Genomic DNA, 20,838 nt, shown 5'->3' with positions numbered 1-20,838 from the left:
GGGCACTTCTCTACTTTGGGAAACAAGTTGTTGCTTTTCACCTCAGAGGTCTGGGGACATTTCGAGAAGCTTGCCACCCTAATTCTTCAGCTCTCTTGGGAGGGGTGGAGGAGTAGCTGCTGACTGAAGGGAAGGCTTGGCTGGCTAGAGCCCTCTCCAGTGAGACAGGATGCTTACATAGTCAGCCCTCCTTTGCTGTGAAGCAAATGGCAAATCGAGGGTTCCCTTACCATGCTGGGTTGCGATTAGGTGTTCCTTACACAAAAGTTCCATACGGACTCACAAGTTTCTCGGGCGTTTCGGCCATTTCAGCGCAGATAGGGCACATCCAGGGTGATCCACCAGGCCTGGCTGCGGCCAAGGCCTACGGCAGGTGCCTGGATGCCCCGAGGGCCACCCGCCGCCCCGCGCTGGCACATCCACCGGTGGTCAGCTTTCACCGTGTCCGCCAGGCGGGACTCGCCAGGTGTCAGGCCCAGTGCCATAGGCCTGACACTTGCGCGGGGTCGCCGTGGCTCCTCAGGGAAGCTGGGCCAAGGAGGCTGGGTCGCGCCGGCGGGCGCCGCGGCCACCTTCTCGGGGCAGGCCCTCAGCGCTGAGGCGCAGACACGGCGGCTCCTCCAGGCCCATTAATAACCCGGAGGGCGCTGCGATCCGACAGCGCAGTCGCCACAGGCTCTGTTTCCCGTGGCCGCCTGCCCCCTTCCCGCCCAGTTCGAGTGGAGGGATACTGGGCGCCCACTACCGCCCGACCCGGAGGGTGGGGGTCCCCCTCGCGCAGGCTGCTCTAGGGAATGTCAGAGAGAGCTTCATCAACAGCTTCACCCATTGCATAGCCAGACAGAATCGCGTTTAGCCTGGAGAACAGCCGTCGGGGCAGGAGTTGGTGCCTTCTCTAACAATTACGCTGACCGTTAAATTTGCTATTCGTTTCTTTCCGGTGCCTTGGAAGAGCGTGCACACCAAACCCTCCAGAACAGCACCCCCGTCTCCCACCCTGCTCCACCTGTCCCCGCCCTGCTTCAGTGCCTGGGGGAGAACTGACTGGTCGCTTGAGGGACCCCAGTGCGGGCGCGCCCTTGGAGTCCTGGGGCTGCGGCTCCTGCTCTGCTGGGCTGCAGGCCTGCTCTGCCCTGTCCCGTGGGCGTTTGGGAGGCAGTCGAGGAAGATTCCGAGTCTCTGGGTCGAAGGAAGTGTGAATGGTACCCGCGATAGACTCCCCCCTCCTCGTCCGGTGATTTTAAATCGTCTCCTGTGTAATTGTAAAAAGAGGAAAGCTAAATACCCAGACGACCAGTATAGAATCTCTTCGAGATAGCAGATTGGGCAAGAGACGGGCTTTTTTTTTTTTTTTTCCCCGCAATACAAGGATAAACACATCCTGAAACTCCGGATAGAAACCTTAGGAATGGGCGAAAGGGTCAGAAGGAACGAGATACAGTGGGGAAGAGAGAGACAAAGAGAGACAGAGACAGAGGGAGAGATGCAGAGAGACTGAAACGGGAAGGAGAAGTCTGGAACTATCGGTTCCGTGGAGAGCGGACATGCTATCTGCACCCAGATCCGAAGGCTTTTTGGGGAGCCTAGAGTCCTGGCCCGGTACCAGGCAGATCTGGGCTCGGCGAATTCCAAGGGAGCGGCGCGGGTTCTCTTCTCCTCCTCCTCTGAGTTGCTTCGGTGCCCCCAAGGCGTCACCTTCCTCGAAGGTGGCTTACCCAGGCGGGCGGTGATGCTGTTGTCTCGGGAGTTTACTCAAAGATGGTCCGCTCGGAGCGGCCGGATTGACCCGCTCCCTTCCCTTCCTCCTTCTTGTCTCCCGCAGGTTGCGATATGTGCGCGGACAACCGCAACGGCGAGTGCCCTATGCACGGGCCACTGCACTCGCTGCGCCGGCTCGTGGGCACCAGCAGCGCTGCGGCCGCCGCACCCCCGCCGGAGCTGCCGGAGTGGCTGCGGGACCTGCCTCGCGAGGTGTGCCTCTGCACCAGTACAGTGCCCGGCCTGGCCTACGGCATCTGCGCGGCGCAGAGGATCCAGCAAGGCACCTGGATTGGACCTTTCCAAGGCGTGCTTCTGCCCCCAGAGAAGGTGCAGGCAGGCGCCGTGAGGAACACGCAGCATCTCTGGGAGGTAAGTGGCCCTCTGCACAGTGCCTCGCCACCCGGCAGGAGCCTCGGCCAGCAGGGAGCCTGGCCTTTGGCGATGGCAACTGCGAAGAGAGCCTCCCTTGGCCCCCGGAGGGTAGCGGAGAATAGATTTCTCTGGTCCTGTAGATGCCTGGTGTCTGAAGCACCTGCAGTAAGGAGGCTGACAGAGCTGGGGCTGACACGATAGCCAGGGAAACAGAGCCTACAGGTGTCTGAAGACAGAGTCACCTTAACCTGCCTCCATTCCAGCTAGAATGGATTTGACTGTTGGTCTGTCTGAACTTTGAGAAAAAGAGAAACCGGCTGAGGAGATGGAATAGAGGAGGGTGGGCATTAGAATGTTTGAGCTGGGTGACCTTTATGTCCCATTCCAAGCGCTTCCAGTGTGTTTCTATGTAGTGAGCAGAAAAGAACAGAAGCATAGAGGGGAGGAAGGAGAGACTGGCCCCAATCTGAGAATTGTTTTATTCTCAGATAAAAACAATTTTGTCAGTGTTGAACGTGAGAGACCACGTGTTTCACAACTTTCAAAGGACCCAAAGTAGGCAAATTATATTGGGAATCAGAAATCACAAATTCTGCTGCTTCTCTGATGAACAGAAATTATGTAATCTTCATCAAGATGGAAAATCAGAACGTGGGAACACTGAGCACTTTGGTGTAACCCAGTTGAGGATAATACTTTAATGGCACAATCTTACCTGAAGCAATTATTTTAAAATAACCTATCTGAAAAATGTCAGCCTGAGGTTTCTCCCAAAGCGTCGTGGTGCATTATTGAGGTTCACTTCTGAAGAGATAGATGCTTATCATTAGGTAATCCTCCTACCAATCTTAGACACCTCCATCCAAGGAAAGTTGCTTATGTAATACAAGATGCCAGAAGTCATACCCTCAAGCAATATGTAAATCTGACTAACTGGGCAAGTGGTATAATAAAGTGGGAATAGCTAGAAAATCAAGTTTCTTAAATGCCAGGGGCCAAGTTGACATGAACCCCTGGGCTCCATTAATGGGTCATTTCTGCAAGAGATTGCTTCTCATACTTGGCTTGCTGGCCTGTCAAGATGATCTTTTTCACTGTGAGCTGCCTTATATTCACTAAATAAAACTCATGGGACTTATTAATCCACTCAAAGTTTTGATGAGTGTCCACTCTGACCAGCATTGTATTAGGCCATGGAGATACAGTGTGAAAAACAGACCTGGTGTCCAGAACCCTCCCGTGACTACTGGGGATGGGTCCTGAGGCCTGTGTCTGCAAAGCCTGTTTTGATGGAGGAGGAGCTGAGTGTATGAGCCAACAGCCCAGCAGCCCAAAATAAGGACATGGAAGCTAATGAGCTATCTACCCTATAGTTATCTGCTGGAGTGCCCCGGCTTAAAGCATCTGGTTTGGAAACATTTTGGTTTTTGTTTCTGACTAATTAGTTGTAACCTCCAATGTGGTTTAAAGTTTATAAAACACTTTTACGTACTTCTTATGTTCCAGTGGTGTTATTAGGAACTCTAATATCATATAGTTAAAGGTCTGCCAATATTTTTCTAAGAAAATTATACAGCAATTGTTCAATAGTACAAATTTACTCTACCTGAATATGTTAAAACTGAACACTATTATATTGCACTTTGATGCCTACCTATTTTTAGAGTGCCAGGGGACAAAGACATAAACATGAAAAAAAAATCTCATAGTTCATTGTGGGTTTTCCCCCCCAGAAGGCTTTGAATGATTGGGACGTTGGCAGGAGGCCACTAAACATATAGACTGTAATAATGTATATTAACACTGAAAACTATGGAACCTCTCTTTTCTACCTTTACTTGTTCTTGATGAAGTTAAAATTTTGTTGTAGTGAAGAGAGTGGGGAATTTAGCCAGTGTTTTTCTTTTTCTTGGTACTTCAGTAGATATAAAGTGAATTTTATCTATTGTTCAGGGCATGTGAGTTGAGTGTGCTGGGGTGGTTCTTAGAGTTGGTTCTCTGTTAGAAAAAAGACTTGCTGGGTGTATGCTTGGATGATCTACAGGATCCAACTCCTAAATTCAGGGCATAATCTATTTTTTTATTATCTGTAGCAACAGTTAGAATAAGATACATTTGGGAATTGAAGGGATATTAAGACTTCAGCCATACAAAATGTGTCAGTCTCCTGGGAGATCACATGAAATGCGACTAACTGGGGCCAGGTAACTTAGTGCCAATGTCCATTTGTAAAATAAAATACTTACTTTATAAAATAGGTTTCAGATTTTTATTAGCATAATGATTTTTAAGATATAGAGTATGGGTTTAAAATTTTTAAGCATTATAATTTATTTTTATGAAACATGACTGAATTGTTAACATTTATAATACAATATTCCGAATGTTAGATTGTTCCTTAACTTTTAGTTCTTTCTGTAATACAATATTCCAAATGTTAGATTGTTCCTTAAATTTTAGTTCTTTTCTTTAATTCTTTCTAAATTTTATTCTGAAATTTAAAAAATCATCATATTGTTCATATTAGAATCAGTAAGTGGAATACGTTATAGGTATATAGGAGATGTTTGGCAATAATTGTTCAATGACTCATGTAATAATTATCCATTTCAAAAACTTATTCTTTTAGATGTCTTCCAGAATAGCAAGTCAACAAAGTGTATTAAAAAATTAAAACAGGCCGGGCACGGTGGCTCAAGCCTGTAATCCCAGCACTTTGGGAGGCCGAGGCGGGTGGATCACGAGGTCAGGAGATCGAGACCATCCTGGCTAACATGGTGAAACCCCGTCTCTACTAAAAAATACAAAAAACTAGCCGGGCAAGGTGGCGGGCGCCTGTAGTCCCAGCTACTCGGGAGACTGAGGCAGGAGAATGGTGTGAACCCGGGAGGCGGAGCTTGCAGTGAGCTGAGATCCGGCCACTGCACTCCAGCCCGGGCTACAGAGCGAGACTCCGTCTCAAAAAAAAAAAATTAAAAACAGTTGAATCATGATTATTTTATTTTAAAAGGCAACTGTAATCATTAGTCTTCTGCACATTTTTTCAAGTCATTTACTAATGAAGAAATGTCTTTTTATTTCAAGTTCAATACTCAGGTCCTGATGGATCTTACCAGGGTTACTTATCTTTATTTCAGTACAATAAATGGATTGCTAATCTTTTCCCGTCACTGTTTCCAAGTAGATGATGGATTTTTGTTTCAGTTTACAGTTCATTGTTTTTAGTAAGGTTGTACTTTATTATACACATGAAGGCTTATTGCAGAAACAATCAGATTCACCTTAGTTACTCCTTTTATTTAATCATTAAAAGCTCTATTTTCTTTGTAGAAAAATGACTTTTTGTTATTTAATATACATCAGCCATGGAGAGCTTGTTTGCTTTGTAAGCATGTAATCATTTTTTTCAGTTAATATTTTCTTTGTGTATAATCATAGTTCTTCAAAATACAACAATTTAAAGAAAGTTAAATATCATTTCATTACATTCAATATGTTTTGACTCTTCAGGTTGTTTACGGGAAATTCCAAGAGAGTTTTTTTTTTCTTTTTTTGCAATAAGCCAAGGTAATTTTTTATTTTTTATAGTTTAAAAAGATTATAAGCTAAAAGCCAAATTATTAGTCATTTATTTTTGCCAGTGTCTTTTAGAATCAGAATTTTAATGTGTTTTTTAAGCAATAATAAATTCAGATACTTTAAAACAAAACATTACAGGATGCATCAGACAATGACTTGCCTTGGTTATATATATTTATTCCAAGACTTGGATGCATGATACATTTCTAGCTATTTGGACTTAATATGAAATAAAATCTTTCTCAATATTTTCCAAAGAAAACAATCTTTCTCAGCAATTAGGTCTTATTGATGAGAATGAGATAATTTTATCCTAATGTGTTTTTCAATAAAGAAGTGAAAAGGCACATTTGATTCCAACATTTATGAAAACATTATCTCAATTATTAATGTGCCCCCTTTCCCTTGAGATAAATTAATCTAGTTGCACATGGTTTCCTCTTTCTGCTTAACATCAGAATTTAATATGACTGGACCTGAGGAATGTACCCAGTGTATACTTAAAATTCTACTGGAATAAAATACGGAAGTTTAAAATACTAGAAAGGGCTTTAATTTTACAGAACCTGTCTTCTCTTTGCCTGAGTAAATTTTGAGTGTCTCGTTTTCATTTGCTATGTGCAATTTATTTTGTCTGACTTGACAAGACATTTTAGCAAGAGTGACAAAATAAATTGCACTTATTTTCACCCTAGAAAAATTATCCTGCTAATTGAAATAATGTAGTGACTTGTTAGTATTACAGTTAAGATACTAGAAAGGGCTTTAATTTTACAGAACCTGTCTTCTCTTTGCCTGAGTAAATTTTGAGTGTCTCGTTTTCATTTGCACTATGTGAAAACCTTCATTATTTTTCTTTAGAAAATCAAGGGGGATAACATAATGTGAGCCTTTCTGTGATTTGTTTTGTGCCATAATATTTTTGATTTAATAAGAGTTTTGCTGTTAAGCAAATGGTCTATTTTTCATCATTACTGTTTAGCTTAAGTCAAGATATATTAATGAAAACCAATATTAAAAATATATTACATATTGCTAAATGTTTATTTTTCAAAACCATCATAGGTAGTTGGTTCTAGAAGAAAATGAATTCATTTCATATTTTAAATATATGTATGTTTCTATAAATGACTCAATTTCATATTTACACTACTGTACCCACTTATATGTATTTAGATGTTGAAAAAATTATTTTAAATTAATCATTTTCAACTAAATTAGAATCATTTAAAAGTTGTCCCAGTGATAGTATTGTAATTATATATTCCATATTCTGTTTTATAGACTTTGGCTCATTTTGGCGTGATTCACCAAAACACTAGGGGATAGAATTATGTAGTTGTCGCAATTATATTGAAGTAAAAATCATGTTTTTCAGCAATTTATCATTTAATATAGTAGTCTGCCTGCCAGTTTTGTTTTGAATAGGTCAAATTTGTGAAATTCAAATAATTTCTCCTTAAAAATAAACCATAGCAATGCTACTATTATGTTTTAAATTATGCAGAGTAACAGCTGGTGTATCTCTCTGGCTTTGCCTCATTTGATTTGAAGATGTCTTTTATAGTGGTGCCCATTTGATAGAGTGTGAGCATTTTGTAGTTTTACATAAACTGTAAAACCATCTGCCGCCTCTTGGAATGGTTTCCAGCATTGTGTTAAAAGTCAAAACTTAGTACTTTAAGTTGCTTTGAAAATGTCCATTTAAAGTTCTGGTCCTTTTGGTTTATGTATCATGCTGCACAGTGCCACCCTTGGTTTTCTAAGTCCAAAAATAATTCTACTTTAAAAAATTATAACAGCCATTTGAACATTCTCACATCAGTGAGGTTTAATCCCAACATGCATGTGACACTACAGTGCTTTAGCTACAAATAGTTTATAAAGACTGATGAGTTCTGTATCCACAGGACTATTTTTCTCATTAGTTGAGTTTATCTATTTTTTACAAATTGCATCTTTTATCAATAGCATTTTGTCAATATGAAGAAAATAATTCACAAATATTTACTGGTCCATAACTGCATATTTTCTTACACCATGTAATTTTTTTTTTCTTTTTCCACACTGACTTAAAAGTAAGGTATAAAAAGAGAAAGAATCTCAGAGGTTAGTGGGTAAATGAAACCTGCCCTCCCCAGTAACTGCCTGGCAGCAAGTGATCTGATGGAAATGTCATACGATAACACTGGTCTCAAGAAGCCTGCAGGGGAACCTTCTTATTTCACTGTGTAATTTAAAGCAATTTTAATTTGAGAATATCTATTGTGTTACCCAGAAATCACTTACAGTTGTAGTATAATATGGATTAAGAATTGTTGTGATCAAATATGAAAAACTACCTATTACTCAGCTGGGGGTTATGCCTACAATATCAAAGTCCTCTTGTCTCAGAAGGTGGATTTAATACACTGGTAGTATGGGAAAAACCATTTGCTATGCTAAAGAACCCTATGTGTAGAACAACTATGAGCCTGCCTGCTTCGTTCTTTTTCTTTCATTCTTTTTTAGGACCATATATACCCCAAGATTTCATTAGTTCAGACATTCCTTGTATATTTACACAAGAAATACAGACTTCGGTATAAGTACTTAGCATAAAAGCCAGAGAAGCCAGAGCAGAATATATACTTTTCCTTGTAAGCATTTGCCACCTCACTCAGATAGGTTACAGAATTCCATTATCCAAATTGTTACACATGTGTGACAGAGGTTGACCTTTCGTCATGTCAATCCTTTTTGTGTAGGCCCCAGGCTCCAGCCTAATGGCTCAAACCCTGATTTACTCACTGTAATAAGGGCAGGAGGTCGAGCAATTGTCAGGCTGCCTGTTCGTACTCTTCTTGGAGCCTGGTTGAAGGCTGTTAACACAAAGCTTTTCAAAGTGAATTTACAACCAGCACCACTGACAGAGGCCAATCAGTGCACCATAAATGTCAGGTTAGTGAGATTGAGCAGTAAGTAAAGTACTGACAGCACACTATTGGCTGGAATCAATTCACCAAGGTTTAACTGAGAAGAGCAATCTATGTGTGGCGGGCTTAGGGATAGAGCTAAGTGTGCAGCCTGGATTTCCAGGTAGACTGCATAGATTTACCGGTTAGTGGGAGCATAAGGGTTGGGACATCACACATTTGCTTCAGCGCATCCAGCATCATCCATGCTGATGTGATGCATGATCTGGGAGTTCAGTGTTTCTGGGCCTGCTGACTCTGATGCTTGGTGGTACAAAATGGCACAGCATTAGATAAAAAGGAGAGAGAGAGGAAAACTATTACAGTATGAGGCTGTCAGAACTGGGGGACACATCCAGTGCATTACAATTCAATGACAGGTAATTTGTTCAAATTCCAAAACTCTAACAGGGATTTCCACAAAGATGCAGACACAAATAAGCTTGCTCTTTTGCTCTTCCAAAGGCTCAGCGGTGCAAAACTTTCATGGAAGTCACTAATGAGTGATTATGGGTTGAGGGTCTGAATACCCATGAGATGTGGTCTCCCCACCAGACGGAATGTTTTTATCATTTTGTGTAATGACAGCCTGGACAACAATTCATTTAGCTTTGAAGGCATCAGCATTAAAATAGGGGAATCCATTAAAATGCTGTATGCAAGGATTTATAAATTAGGCAATTTCCTTGATTATTGCAATCATTTACAAAATTGATTGTTCCAGTGTGGTATAGACAGATTTCAGCAATGATCATTGACAACAAGCACATTCTCTGATATCTATAGCTGCTGGTTACCAAACCAGGTTACTATTCCCCCCACCCTGCTGTTCTTGGTCTCAAGGTCAGATGGACTTTTCAAGGAATCTTAGAATTATGAAATTTCATTTGTCTTCAGAGGAGACCCACCTAGGCTGTGAGAGCAGGTGCAGATTGTTTTAAAGGTTACATCATTGTTTTTGGACTTGAATGGTAATTTTAGGGGAGGGTTTTTATCATACTTATATGCTTCAAATCAGTAGCACAGAGTTTGATATGATGCCAATTTAAAAAGAAATAATTTTTGTAAATTGGAGCTGTAAATATTTGTTTGATTGAAGATCTAAAGTTCAATAATGTGTTTTATTTGTTGGTCCTTAGAGTTCTAATTATCCAACAGATATATTGTGGAATCACTGGATTTTAGGTCAATTAATTCTAGAAGGCCTAATACATTGTTACAAGTGTGAAATGCTCAAAATGCTGCAGGTTTTCCTATACAAGAACATACACACATCAAGTTCACTTGGTGCTTAATCACTAACCACAATCCACAGAGTTGCTTTTATTCCTGAAATGTCAGAAATGGACATGCCACATGTATCTGCAGGGTTCTTTCCAATGAAAGCTAGCCATGTGGTTTATGCTTGGTACAAAATAACTGACTTTGAGACATTTGTTTTTAATCATCCTTTTGTTTTCAATCATCCTTTTCTCCCTTTAAAACTTTAACACAAACTGGGACTTGTAAAATAATAACTCTTTAGAAAATTGTTTAACACGGTGTTGGGAATACAAACAATTTTTGTTCTGATTTTTGTCCTGTTTGTGAATACATAGTAATTTGATCTTAAGGTAGTTCTTTGTTTAAAAGGGGAAATGTATTTCAGGAAGTTCAGTGGTTTGGTGGCACCTTGTCTTTATTTGCTAATGTTGCCTAAGTCAGAAGTTCATTTTCATTTTTAGTTAGTTGTAAAACTGACTACTTAGAAATTTAGTAAAAACCTAATATTTTCACTCAGTGTCTTGATATCATCTCCTCATTTTTAATTATTTTTTTTCACAGCATTTCTGGTTTCTGTTAAGACTTAAAAGCTGCGTGGTTAGCTCTGACTTGGGTGAACTGTGATGAGGCACTCAGTATAACATGCTTTTCCCAGTGCCTCTGTACATTTATTTAATAAACCAAAATCTACAGCATGCAATTGTGAAATAATGATATGGAATTTGGCCCATTTTATTAAAATGAACAGTATTTTTCACTCTCTGTAGTCATTTTAAATTAAAGCTGCCTCAGATAATGAAGTGTCTTCTATAGAAACATCCAGTGTAATCTAATTCAGTAGAAACTTCTTACGTGCTTTTTAATTGAAATCAAATTAAATGTAATCAAGTCATGTTTTCAGTGTCTTGTAAAGCACCAAGAGCTAAATATTGTTAGCTGGGAATATTAATGTTTATCACAAAAGAACAGTATTAAATTATGAGATATCAATGCGTAGTTAAATTAAATTATGAGATATCCATGTAAACTTCAAAGCAGTAGCTAGCTCCTTAACAAATTCAAGGTTAGAATACAATGCTTTTGGAACCTGTTGTGTTTGTCCCAAACTAATATTAAAATTTATTTATGATATAAAAATACACAAATAGTTTCTGGGAGTGAGAGTCCTGAAAAATATTGGGCTACTAAGGAAAGCACTTAATTTCAATTTATTGCAATTAATTGCAGTATAAAATTTGACCCAGATAATCCACAAAGTGGAAAATCTCAAAATTAAGCTTAAAAATAGTGGAAATTAATTTTTATATTACAAATAATTAATGTGCTCATTAGAAGTTCGAACTATATAAGGGTATAAAGCAGTGGTAACCATTGTTGATGGTTTTCGTAGTGGGCTTTTGAGACATGATTATATACTATAATATAGATTTATTTCATTGAGTCGCAGTTTTGGTAAAAGGTACTTGCACTATCTCTTTGATACTGCAAAACATCTTGGAAATCACAACCAATGGCACTGTTTTCACAGGGTTTCAGCAAATGTTTAAATTTGGCTCACCCATGAATAGATTTTCATTTTGTCTAGTGTTATCTTCTCCACTCGGTATTCTCCTGGCGGGAAATTTTATTAACAGCCTGCAGACCCTTCTGATATTATAAAAACACTTCTGCCAATATTTTCATGTATTTTATAGCACGTGTCTTTAATAAAAACAAAGCCTTTCTGGGGTCTATGAGGAGATTATAATGTTCCTCAGGAAAGGAAGGAGAAAATTTCTGTTTCCTATTTATACATGAAGGTGTTAACAAAGAAAGGATCAAGTCTCTTTGAAATGCTTTTTAAAGTAGGGAGACATTAATTTATCTAGTTATGGTGAGACATTAGTGAAACAACTTAATTTCTTCATACCTCTTTTTTCCCCATATGTGAAGGAGAGTAACATTGATGGCTATGTAAATTACAGAGAAAATATTGATGACTTTTGTGTAACAATTGAGATTTTCGCCCATTTTTCAGTTCGATTTTAATGGTAAGTTTTGTCTTTCGTGGACTCTGCACATAGATATAAAGAGTATCATTATTTATTTGATAAAACAAAAGATTGTATGTATTAATGGTAGACCACGATACATCATATGGATTTAATTACTAAAAAATCAAGTTTAAGTAATATTTCAATATAAATTTACTTAGCAAGGCTTACAAATAAGAAACAATTATGTACTAAAGGGATACCATGCAACATGGATGTTAAAAAACACCACTGGATGGCTCTCATTTTTAAAACTGTGTTTTTAATGGAGGGCAACAAGGATGGCTACAAATGTTGGCACATTTATATTTCCTAAATGTACATGATTTCAGTAAGCAAAATGCTAACTGAAAATCCTCACAACAAAGAACCGACTTGCAAAATGAAAATGTGAGAATTACTTAGTAACATCCGGAAAAATCATAAGGAAGCCCTAACATGTGAAGGTTTTTTGACCACGAACCTCAAATCAGGAGCAATTTCGTTCGGTAGGTTTGACACTGGAGATTGAATTCTGAATAGAAGATCATCTCAGTGTCCAGCGTATTGTGACCTGTCCATAAATATTAAATGACAACAAATCAACATAGTGGCATATTTGGCACCGTCTGTAAAAATGTGTGTGCAGCCATATATGTACCTGTGAATATAGATATAATAGTATATCATGCAAATTCTGAATATGTGTCACTGTTGACCCTGTGAAAAGCAAGAATTTCAAGTGACACTCTGCAGTTAGAAATTTTAGATGCAAATAATAAACATAAATGCCAAAACATGTCATAAAGAACAACAATTTTGACTAAAATTAATATTTTCCCTAATATATATTTATTTCATATTAATTATTTCTATTGTAGTCCCTGGAGTTTTTACTTTTTTTTTTTTTTTTTTGAGATGGAGTCTCACTGTTTCACCCAGGCTGGAGTGCAGTAGCACAATCCTGGCTCACTGCAACCTCCGCCTCCGGGGTTCAAGTGATTCTCCTTCCTCAACCTCCCGAGTAGCTGGGATTACAGGTGTCCGCCACCACATCTGGTTAATTTTTGTATATTTAGTAGAGATGGGGTTTCACCATGTGGGCCAGGGTGGTTTCGAACTCCTGACCTCTAGTGATCCACCCACCTCAACCTCTCAAAGTGTGGGATTACAGGCGTGAGCCACTGTGCCCGGCCTACCTTTTTTTTTTTTGAGACAGAGTTTCACTCTTGTTGCCCAGGTTGGAGTGCAATGGCACAGTCTTGGCTCACCGCAACCTCTGCCTCCCGGGTTCAAGCAATTCTCCTGCCTCAGCCTTCTAAGTAGCTGGGATTACAGGCATGCGCCACTAGCTCCAGCTTATTTTGTATTTTTAGTAGAGACGGGGTTTCTCCATGTTGGTCAGGCTGGTCTTGAACTCCTGACCTCAGTGATTTGCCTGCCTTGGCCTCACAAAGTGTTGGGATTACAGGCATGAGCCACCACGTCTGGCGGCTTTTACTTTTATGGCAACCTAAGCAGGGGCGATATTCAAAATATGTCACAACCAATCCAGCTTAGTCCCTGATCCATAATCCTAGATTCCCACAGTAATATCTGTGCCCCATTATCTGCATATCAGCTCTGAAACTTGGATAGCTGGCTGAACTTCAGCAAAGCTATTCATCAAATTAACAGTAATAATTATATATATATATATATTATGGGTGGGGTTTCAGATTTGCAAGATAAAAGGTTCTGGAGATTGGTTGCATAACAATGTGAATAGACTTAACAGTGCTAAACTGTACATTTAAAAATGGTTACAATGGTAAGTTTTGTGTTAGGTATATTTGTTTTGCCATAATTAAAAAAAATCTACGTTTTCAATGACTTTCCTACAGCTCAGTAGTCTCAGCCTCTAGCAGGGAGTCAAGTGTAGTGCTATCTGGGGACCTGCCCTAAATGATTCGGACTCAGGGGTCCTGGATTGGGGGTCAGGAATCTACTTTGTTAACAAATGTCCCAGGCAATCCTGAAACTGTCCTTAAGAAACAAAATGCCAGTTTCCTCCTTTGTCTTCCTTGCCCCTTGCGGTTGTTTGCCTCCCTTCCTGCTTCTTCCCTTGTCTTTGTTACTCTTGAGCTAACCTGGCCTCTCTTCTGCTTCAGGTCCACAGTTGCTCTAGTTCTATTAATAATCCTGTGTTAATTCCAGTCTCTACCTTGCCTTCTTCCCTGCTACATCTTGGCTAATCTCCTGTGGACATTTCCAATCTCTTCCCTTATCACCTCTCCCCCTCCCCAGATATAGGTAGATAATAGATATACATATTAAAGAACTACTAACAGACAGCAAAATGAACTTTCATGACTTCCATCTTTCTGTATTTCAGAACTCTGCCTGGCTAAGCATAAGGAGGCAGCCAAAACGGCAGAAAACAGTGTGTGTAAACTGCTGTGTGTAATTAGCTCCTAAGTAATCAAGGTGTGCTTCCGAAGGAGGTGGCCCACTGGAAGGTGTTTGGCAGAGTACAAAGGGCCTGGGTTCCAGTTCTCACTGGGTCTGAGCTGTGTGACCACCTGCAGCACACCTTAAGTCCCTAAGCTCTTAGCAGTGCTGCATCCAGCAACACTGTCCTTTCCACTACTCCTGCCAGCCCCTTCAGTGCAGTCCTATATCATATGGAGAACCCATATGTTCATTGCATGACATTTGTTATTTGCAGTCTGTAAATGTTCCATATGCCAACTTTGTCTGCTAATTTGCTGATCTTTTCCCCTCCTCGGCTTCCTGTTGCTGCCATTGATGGAAGTCATTCGAGCACGTAGCCTGTTTTGCCTTCTTACTTTCTCACACCCAGAGAGCTCACCTGTTCTTGTTTCAGTTGCTTCCCAAAAGCGATGCTCTCAGATTCAGTATCCTGCACTAATCTCTCTTAAATCTTATGTCCTTAGTTGTCTGTGAACATCTCCATTTGAAAATCCTGACATTGTTTCAAATTGAGTTCACTAACTGCTAGCACCCACATCTCTCCTAATCTTTATCCTTAACTTATGATGCTCTCTTAGTCCTTTTTAACCTATGAGCCCAACATTTTAGAGTTACTCTAATGGCCTTTTTTTTTTTTTTTTTTGCTATGCTGCATTCTTCTTTTATTTCATGTGTGCAAATTTATATTTATGAAGTCAGTCATTAGTGCCACAACTATAGCCTGACAATTTAAAATTTGGTTCACTTTTATAGTAAACAACATCTCAATCTAATGTTTAGACATTTAGCTGATTGTTAAACATTAGCTAAAATGGATCTTTTCCTGAAACAGTGTTGCCAGGTTTTAAAATATTAACAGACATTATGTTGTACACTTCTGAATTAACATAAAAATTGAAGACGTTAGTGCAGAAAGTTCTCATATCCCTTCTTCACTAGTTGTTTTTCTTTTAATCACATGTTCCATTAGTGTGGTTAGTCGTTACATGACTGAACCAATACTGACGCATTACTATGAAGTAAATTCCAGCGTTTACATTATGGTTCACTCTGTGTTGTACAGTCTATGGATTTTGACAAACTCAATGTCATTTATTACGAAGTAAAAGCTTTGTTTTTTTTTTTTTTTTGAGAAGGCGTCTCGCTCTGTCACCTAGGCTGGAGTGCAGTGGCGCGATCTGGGCTCACTGCAAGCTCCGCCTCTCGAGTTTACGCCATTCTCCTGCCTCAGCCTCCCGAGTAGCTGGGACTACAGGCGCCCGCCACCATGCCCAGCTAGTTTTTTGTATTTTTTTTAGTAGAGACAGGGTTTCACCGTGTTAGCCAAGATGATCTTGATCTCCTGACCTCGTGATCCGCCTGTCTCGGCCTCCCAAAGTGCTGGGATTACAGGCTTGAGCCACCGCGCCTGGCCAGTAAAAACTTTTTTTAAATGTTTGTATTCCCAGCAGTTAAGAATGCCTAACATACATAGAGCATTTAATAAATACTTTTTATCTGATTGCAATAATGAGAGCTAACATACTTAAGCTGAGACTATCTGCCAGGCACTCTGCTAAGAGCTTTACAGGGGTTATTTTAATTTATTCTCACAATGAAACAATAAGGTAAAGACTGCTATACTCATTTTTCAGATGAAGAGCCTCTTTAGATGAAGGCAAGTAAGTAACTTGCCCAAGGCTTGTGCAGTAAAAGTAGGTGTTGTGGACTGCAGCGTTCTTGCTCTTCACCAGTCTGCTCTTTGCTTTGTGCCCCTTCTCACTATCTGGCCTGTACTCCCATTAAATTATGGGGCCTCAGCCTCTGCCACAGGCCTCTTTATTCAACTGACCCTGGCCTCTGGACCTGAAGGTGACCTTTCTCTTCTAGGTGGACACTGCACTGGTTTTTCAAACACAGAGCAGTTACAGCTTCACAGAGACCCCATGGCCCCTCAGGCCCTTGACGTGGTTAGCCTACCTTGTGTTCCAAGGCCATGGGCTTCACAATGATTATCCTAGAATGTTTAAGCTCAGCATTCAGAGAAACACATTTATGGAGAACCTACCATGCATGAAGCATTGTACAGGTCACAAGGATGAAAAAGACCAACTCTGGCCTTCAAAGATGGTAAAATAGTAGAGGATCATGAGTAACTCCAGTTGGAAGCAGTGTGCAAAAAGTGCTTTTGGGGTGCACAGAGGAGGCAGAGGTGACTTCCCGCTAGAAAGATTAGGGAAGGAGGGAGAGTTTGACCTGGAGAACATAGATGGCTAATTCACGAAGTCAAAGGTCTGACGGAAAGATGCCCCTGGGAGAGGGTCAGCCGCTCGTTGGTGGGACTCCACTGTCTTTCCAAGCCCAGGTCTGCTTCCTCTGTCAGCTCCTTCATGCCAACTAATAGAAGCACTTCTGTTTGTTTACCAATGTCTTGCTAATTCTCACTGCTGTGATTTTGCTGTGCTATTTATTTACCCAGAAGACTCTCTTCTTATTCTGGTCAACCCATCTCTTTTACTATTTTAGAGTCACATCTCTCAAGAATTCCTTTCAGGCCAATCCCAGGTCTTCATGACCCTTTCCACATTCACTTTCCTTCCAGCAACCCTTTGAGACTTGTTGAGGTTTTGCTTTCTCTCCTGATATTACTTGTAGCCTCAGTCAGTTTGGTAAGCTTATTTGGGAAATAGTTATACTAAAACATTTATTTTTTTAAATATAGAATTCAACATTGACTGGGTGTTCTGCATTTTTTGTATGCTAAATTTGACCATTCAGGTTTAAGATTAAAATGACAGTTGAGGACAGATACCTGATAGAAAAATGAATGACCCTTGTGACTGGGGAGGCCAGGGTGCTGAAAGCCCAGCGTTTTCAGAGGAGCATGCTGGGAAATAAGGTCATGGTAGTTGGGGTCAGATAAATTAGACTGTGGGAAAGACTTCATTTTATTTCAAGTGAAATAGATTTTGAGGGGCAGTAGTAGCATGAGCTGACTTATGTTTTCAAAGGACCACTCTGGGTGCTTGGTGGAAAACAGTCTGTAGTGGAACATGGGTGGATGTTGGTAGGAGGCACTCAGAGGATAGGACGCGGCTGGAGAAATAAATTAGGAGTTGCAAGTGCATAGCTGTTGTTTACATCCACAAGACTGTTTGACGTCTGCTTGAGTAACGGTATGCAGAGCTTTGACTAGAGGAGGTCTAAGACATCTGTAGTTCTATAAACCTGTGTGAATCAGATCTGCAGTCAAATGTGGGCTGATTACCATGTAGTAGGTGTAGTTGTGGATGCCTCGTCTCATTCCCCTCCCCTGACAATAAAGGGAAGAGCCTTACTTTTGCCTTCATGGTTGCTGTGACTCAGTAGTGTAGTGACGTTGGAGTGATACTGCCACTCCTAAATGTGTTGGATCTGTGAACCATGGGGCCTTTGTATGTCCCAACTGAGGCCTATACCAGAATCCTTCTCCAAGGAAAAGGATGCCTAATCTGATACACCTAAATGTTGTACTGAAAATCTGTTTTACCTCCTCTGCTCATAGTGAGCCATGCTAGCCACACATGGGTGCAGATACACATGGGCACATGTTCACACACACACACTGTTCCCATAATTTTTGCAGTATTTTTCATCACTTTAATTATGGTTTATCATTACAAGGGCTGAAAATATTTATAAAATGCGTTTTGAAAGTGCAGAAAAATATTTTAAAAAGAAAAGAAAAATGAGAAAAACAAATTTGGTGTAATTCTTATTGCAGTTAGTATTTCCTTTAAATTCATATATGAAAGCATGCTGCTTGTCCTCATCATAAAACCATGATAAGATTTCCCCATATTGAAAATCTTTGTGAACATAATTTCTATTGACTCCATACTCTTAATATGATTGAATCCAATTGCTCAACATTTGTGTTGGTTCTTCCCTCCTCCCTCTTCTCTTCCCTTCCTCCCTTTCTTTCTTCTCTCCTCCTTCCCCTGATCCCTCTCTCCTCATTTTGAAAATATTACTAATCATTTGTTATCCTGAGCATATTGTATCATGCTTGCCAAAATACCTGCAGGAAAAGACACAGAGGAACTCCCTCTATACTAACGACAATAATACTGGGAATAACAGTGATCATTTTTGTTGATCACTTTTTAATTTACAAGAGATTTCATCACAACTGGCCGGCTGTTTTGTTGCTGTGCCCTCTCAAATGCAGGGAGTGCTCGTGCTGCCTGGTGTGAGTGACATAGGGAAGCTGTGGATCCCGGAAGCTGCTTGCTCAGTTCCTCTGAAGGTCGGGTGGAGCTGGCTCTTTTGACCCACATGCTCCAGGGGAGCTTTCCATCTGTCCAAATGTTAGCCTGGAACTAAACGCCTCCACACAGTGATGAAATCCCTAACAAATGTAGTGACAACACTGAACATAAGGCCTTAATTTTTTTCAAATTGCTTGCATTTACAGTTAATTCAATTTGAATTATAAGTCACCTCCATGTGAATGACTCATGCACTAATTATTAGGAGCTTTGCATTCTAAAATGTACAAAACAGAGAGGAGCTGGTTTGCAAAATGGGCATCACCAAGGTAATATTAAACTAGTTTCAAACTAAGAAAGTGGTTTCCTATCATTGCAGATTTTGTATTCCAGATTCAGAGTTATCAGAGGAAACTGTCATATCTTTTAAGAAGACATTTGGATACCGGTATAGAGTGGTTATTGGAGGGGATATGTATGGAAATCAAACTCAATTATGTAGCACAAGTGAAAAAAAATTTTTTTTTCTGTTACAGGGCATTTTGCTTTAAGCCAGTTGAAAACCTTTTCCTAGTCCAGACCTGTTGGGACCTAGAGGGACGGTCAGGCTAGGCTTTGTAAGTGGTGATGGAAGTGAAAAAAATGACTTCAAAAGCAAATAATTTTAACACTACATAATAGACTGGGAAGAAATAGTAAGGAAATGCCCAGAAAACAACCATATAAATAGATAATTGCTGAAATATTTGGATAATTTCAAGAAAAAGTGCAGGCTAAATTTTTGGACAGTGAAATCAGCTTTCCATAATAACTCTGTCTCCCAGCCAGTAATTTCCTTGTTCTCCCTAATTTACTTCACTTCTCTGTAGCTGGAAAATTCCTGTGTTTTGTACCCTAATAAGCTGGCTCTCCAGCCACTAAGTTCTATTGTGAGATTTTGTCTTGCCTCCTGCTTTTATGCACATAACTGGTCCCTGCCAGGGAGCTCTGGAGCCCCCAAAGAGCTTTAAGCTTTCTGATGACTTTTCCCAGGGGTCCTCCAGGGCTGTCCGGCAATCCAACAGTTCATTTAAATTTGGACCCAAGTCCAGAGTAACTCTAGGGTTATGTAATTTTAAAGTTTTAGAGCTCCTAGTAAGGAGGGGTGGGGCCTGGGGGAAAGGCAGTAAACATACCCGTACCCGGGTTATCTCTGCTAGGGAGCTTATGGCTAAAGTAGTCACAATTTGGATTGGCCTGCCCTGGAAGGCAGTCAGTCATTTGAGGTACCTTTGGTTTTTGGCATTTTTGTCCTCTGGCCAAGGCAGTGGCTTCTATTTCTGAAAATTCTTTGGTGGCCTGGCATGATGGAAATTTTCATAATCTTGACTGGATCACAGCAAGTTTGTGTCTGAAAAGTTTAGAAATGGGGACACATGAGAAAGGACTGGATAAGCAACAGGGAAGATGGGTTTCTTTTTGGTGTCCCCATCACCTTTCCTGTTTGGTTAGAGTCACTAATGGATTTTCCTCAGATTCGTCCTGCTGGTATAAGAACTCTAAAGATAAAAGTTCTATTTAATCTTGCTGAAGTTGCCAGAGCAAGGAGCAACCATGGATTGTGTCACATTGGGAAGAATGTGAAGTCCTAAACAGCATTTGCTCATTTGCTTTGCGTGTGCAGTGACTATCATACCAAGAGCAGGACCAGAAATTGTGGATTATGTAAAGTGCTAATGGGCACAGTTCCGATTTTGGAGGAGCTTACAATATGATAGGGGTGAACCATTCATTCAGTTATTCAACATATGTTTGATAAGCTTCTCTATGTGCCAGGCACTTTACAGGGTTGTCTGGGGATAGTGTTGTCTTAGAAAGACACAGTCCATGACTAGATGGAGCTTACAGTCTAAGGGGGGTACCTGAGGAACATATTTAAGTGAACCTGGGCACCTGATTGTGAAAATCCAGAGGGATAACTGAGGAGGTGAATGAAGAGCCAATTGGGGAGGTGAGTTAACGCAGGCCTCCTCTGGATGTTAGTTTGCAGTCAGGTTTTTCAGGATTAGTGTATGTAGAATAGTAATAATAAAGAGAGATGGAATTCAAGATGGGACCAATGGCAAATGCAAAAGCCCAGAGGAGGAATAAGCAAGTCATTTTGTTTAGAAGGTTGACTTGGAGTGTGGCTGTCTCTCAATAGGCTGATATTAAGAA

General features: G+C 40.4%; 1 protein-coding gene across 1 annotated transcript in view; it reads left to right on the top strand.

The window, feature by feature from the left end:
* PRDM6 (PR/SET domain 6) overlaps nt 1-20,838 on the top strand; it is a 105,944-nt gene that overhangs the window by 8,759 nt on the left and 76,347 nt on the right. Inside the window, exon 3 of the mRNA XM_023194119.1 lies at nt 1,823-2,130. Within this exon, the coding sequence (XP_023049887.1) occupies nt 1,823-2,130 (308 nt within the window). The remainder of the gene's footprint in view (nt 1-1,822; nt 2,131-20,838) is intronic.

The sequence above is a fragment of the Piliocolobus tephrosceles genome, chromosome 4, assembly GCF_002776525.5.
Source record: "Piliocolobus tephrosceles isolate RC106 chromosome 4, ASM277652v3, whole genome shotgun sequence".
Lineage (NCBI taxonomy): Eukaryota > Metazoa > Chordata > Mammalia > Primates > Cercopithecidae > Piliocolobus > Piliocolobus tephrosceles.
This window is presented reverse-complemented; position numbering and strand designations above follow the sequence as displayed.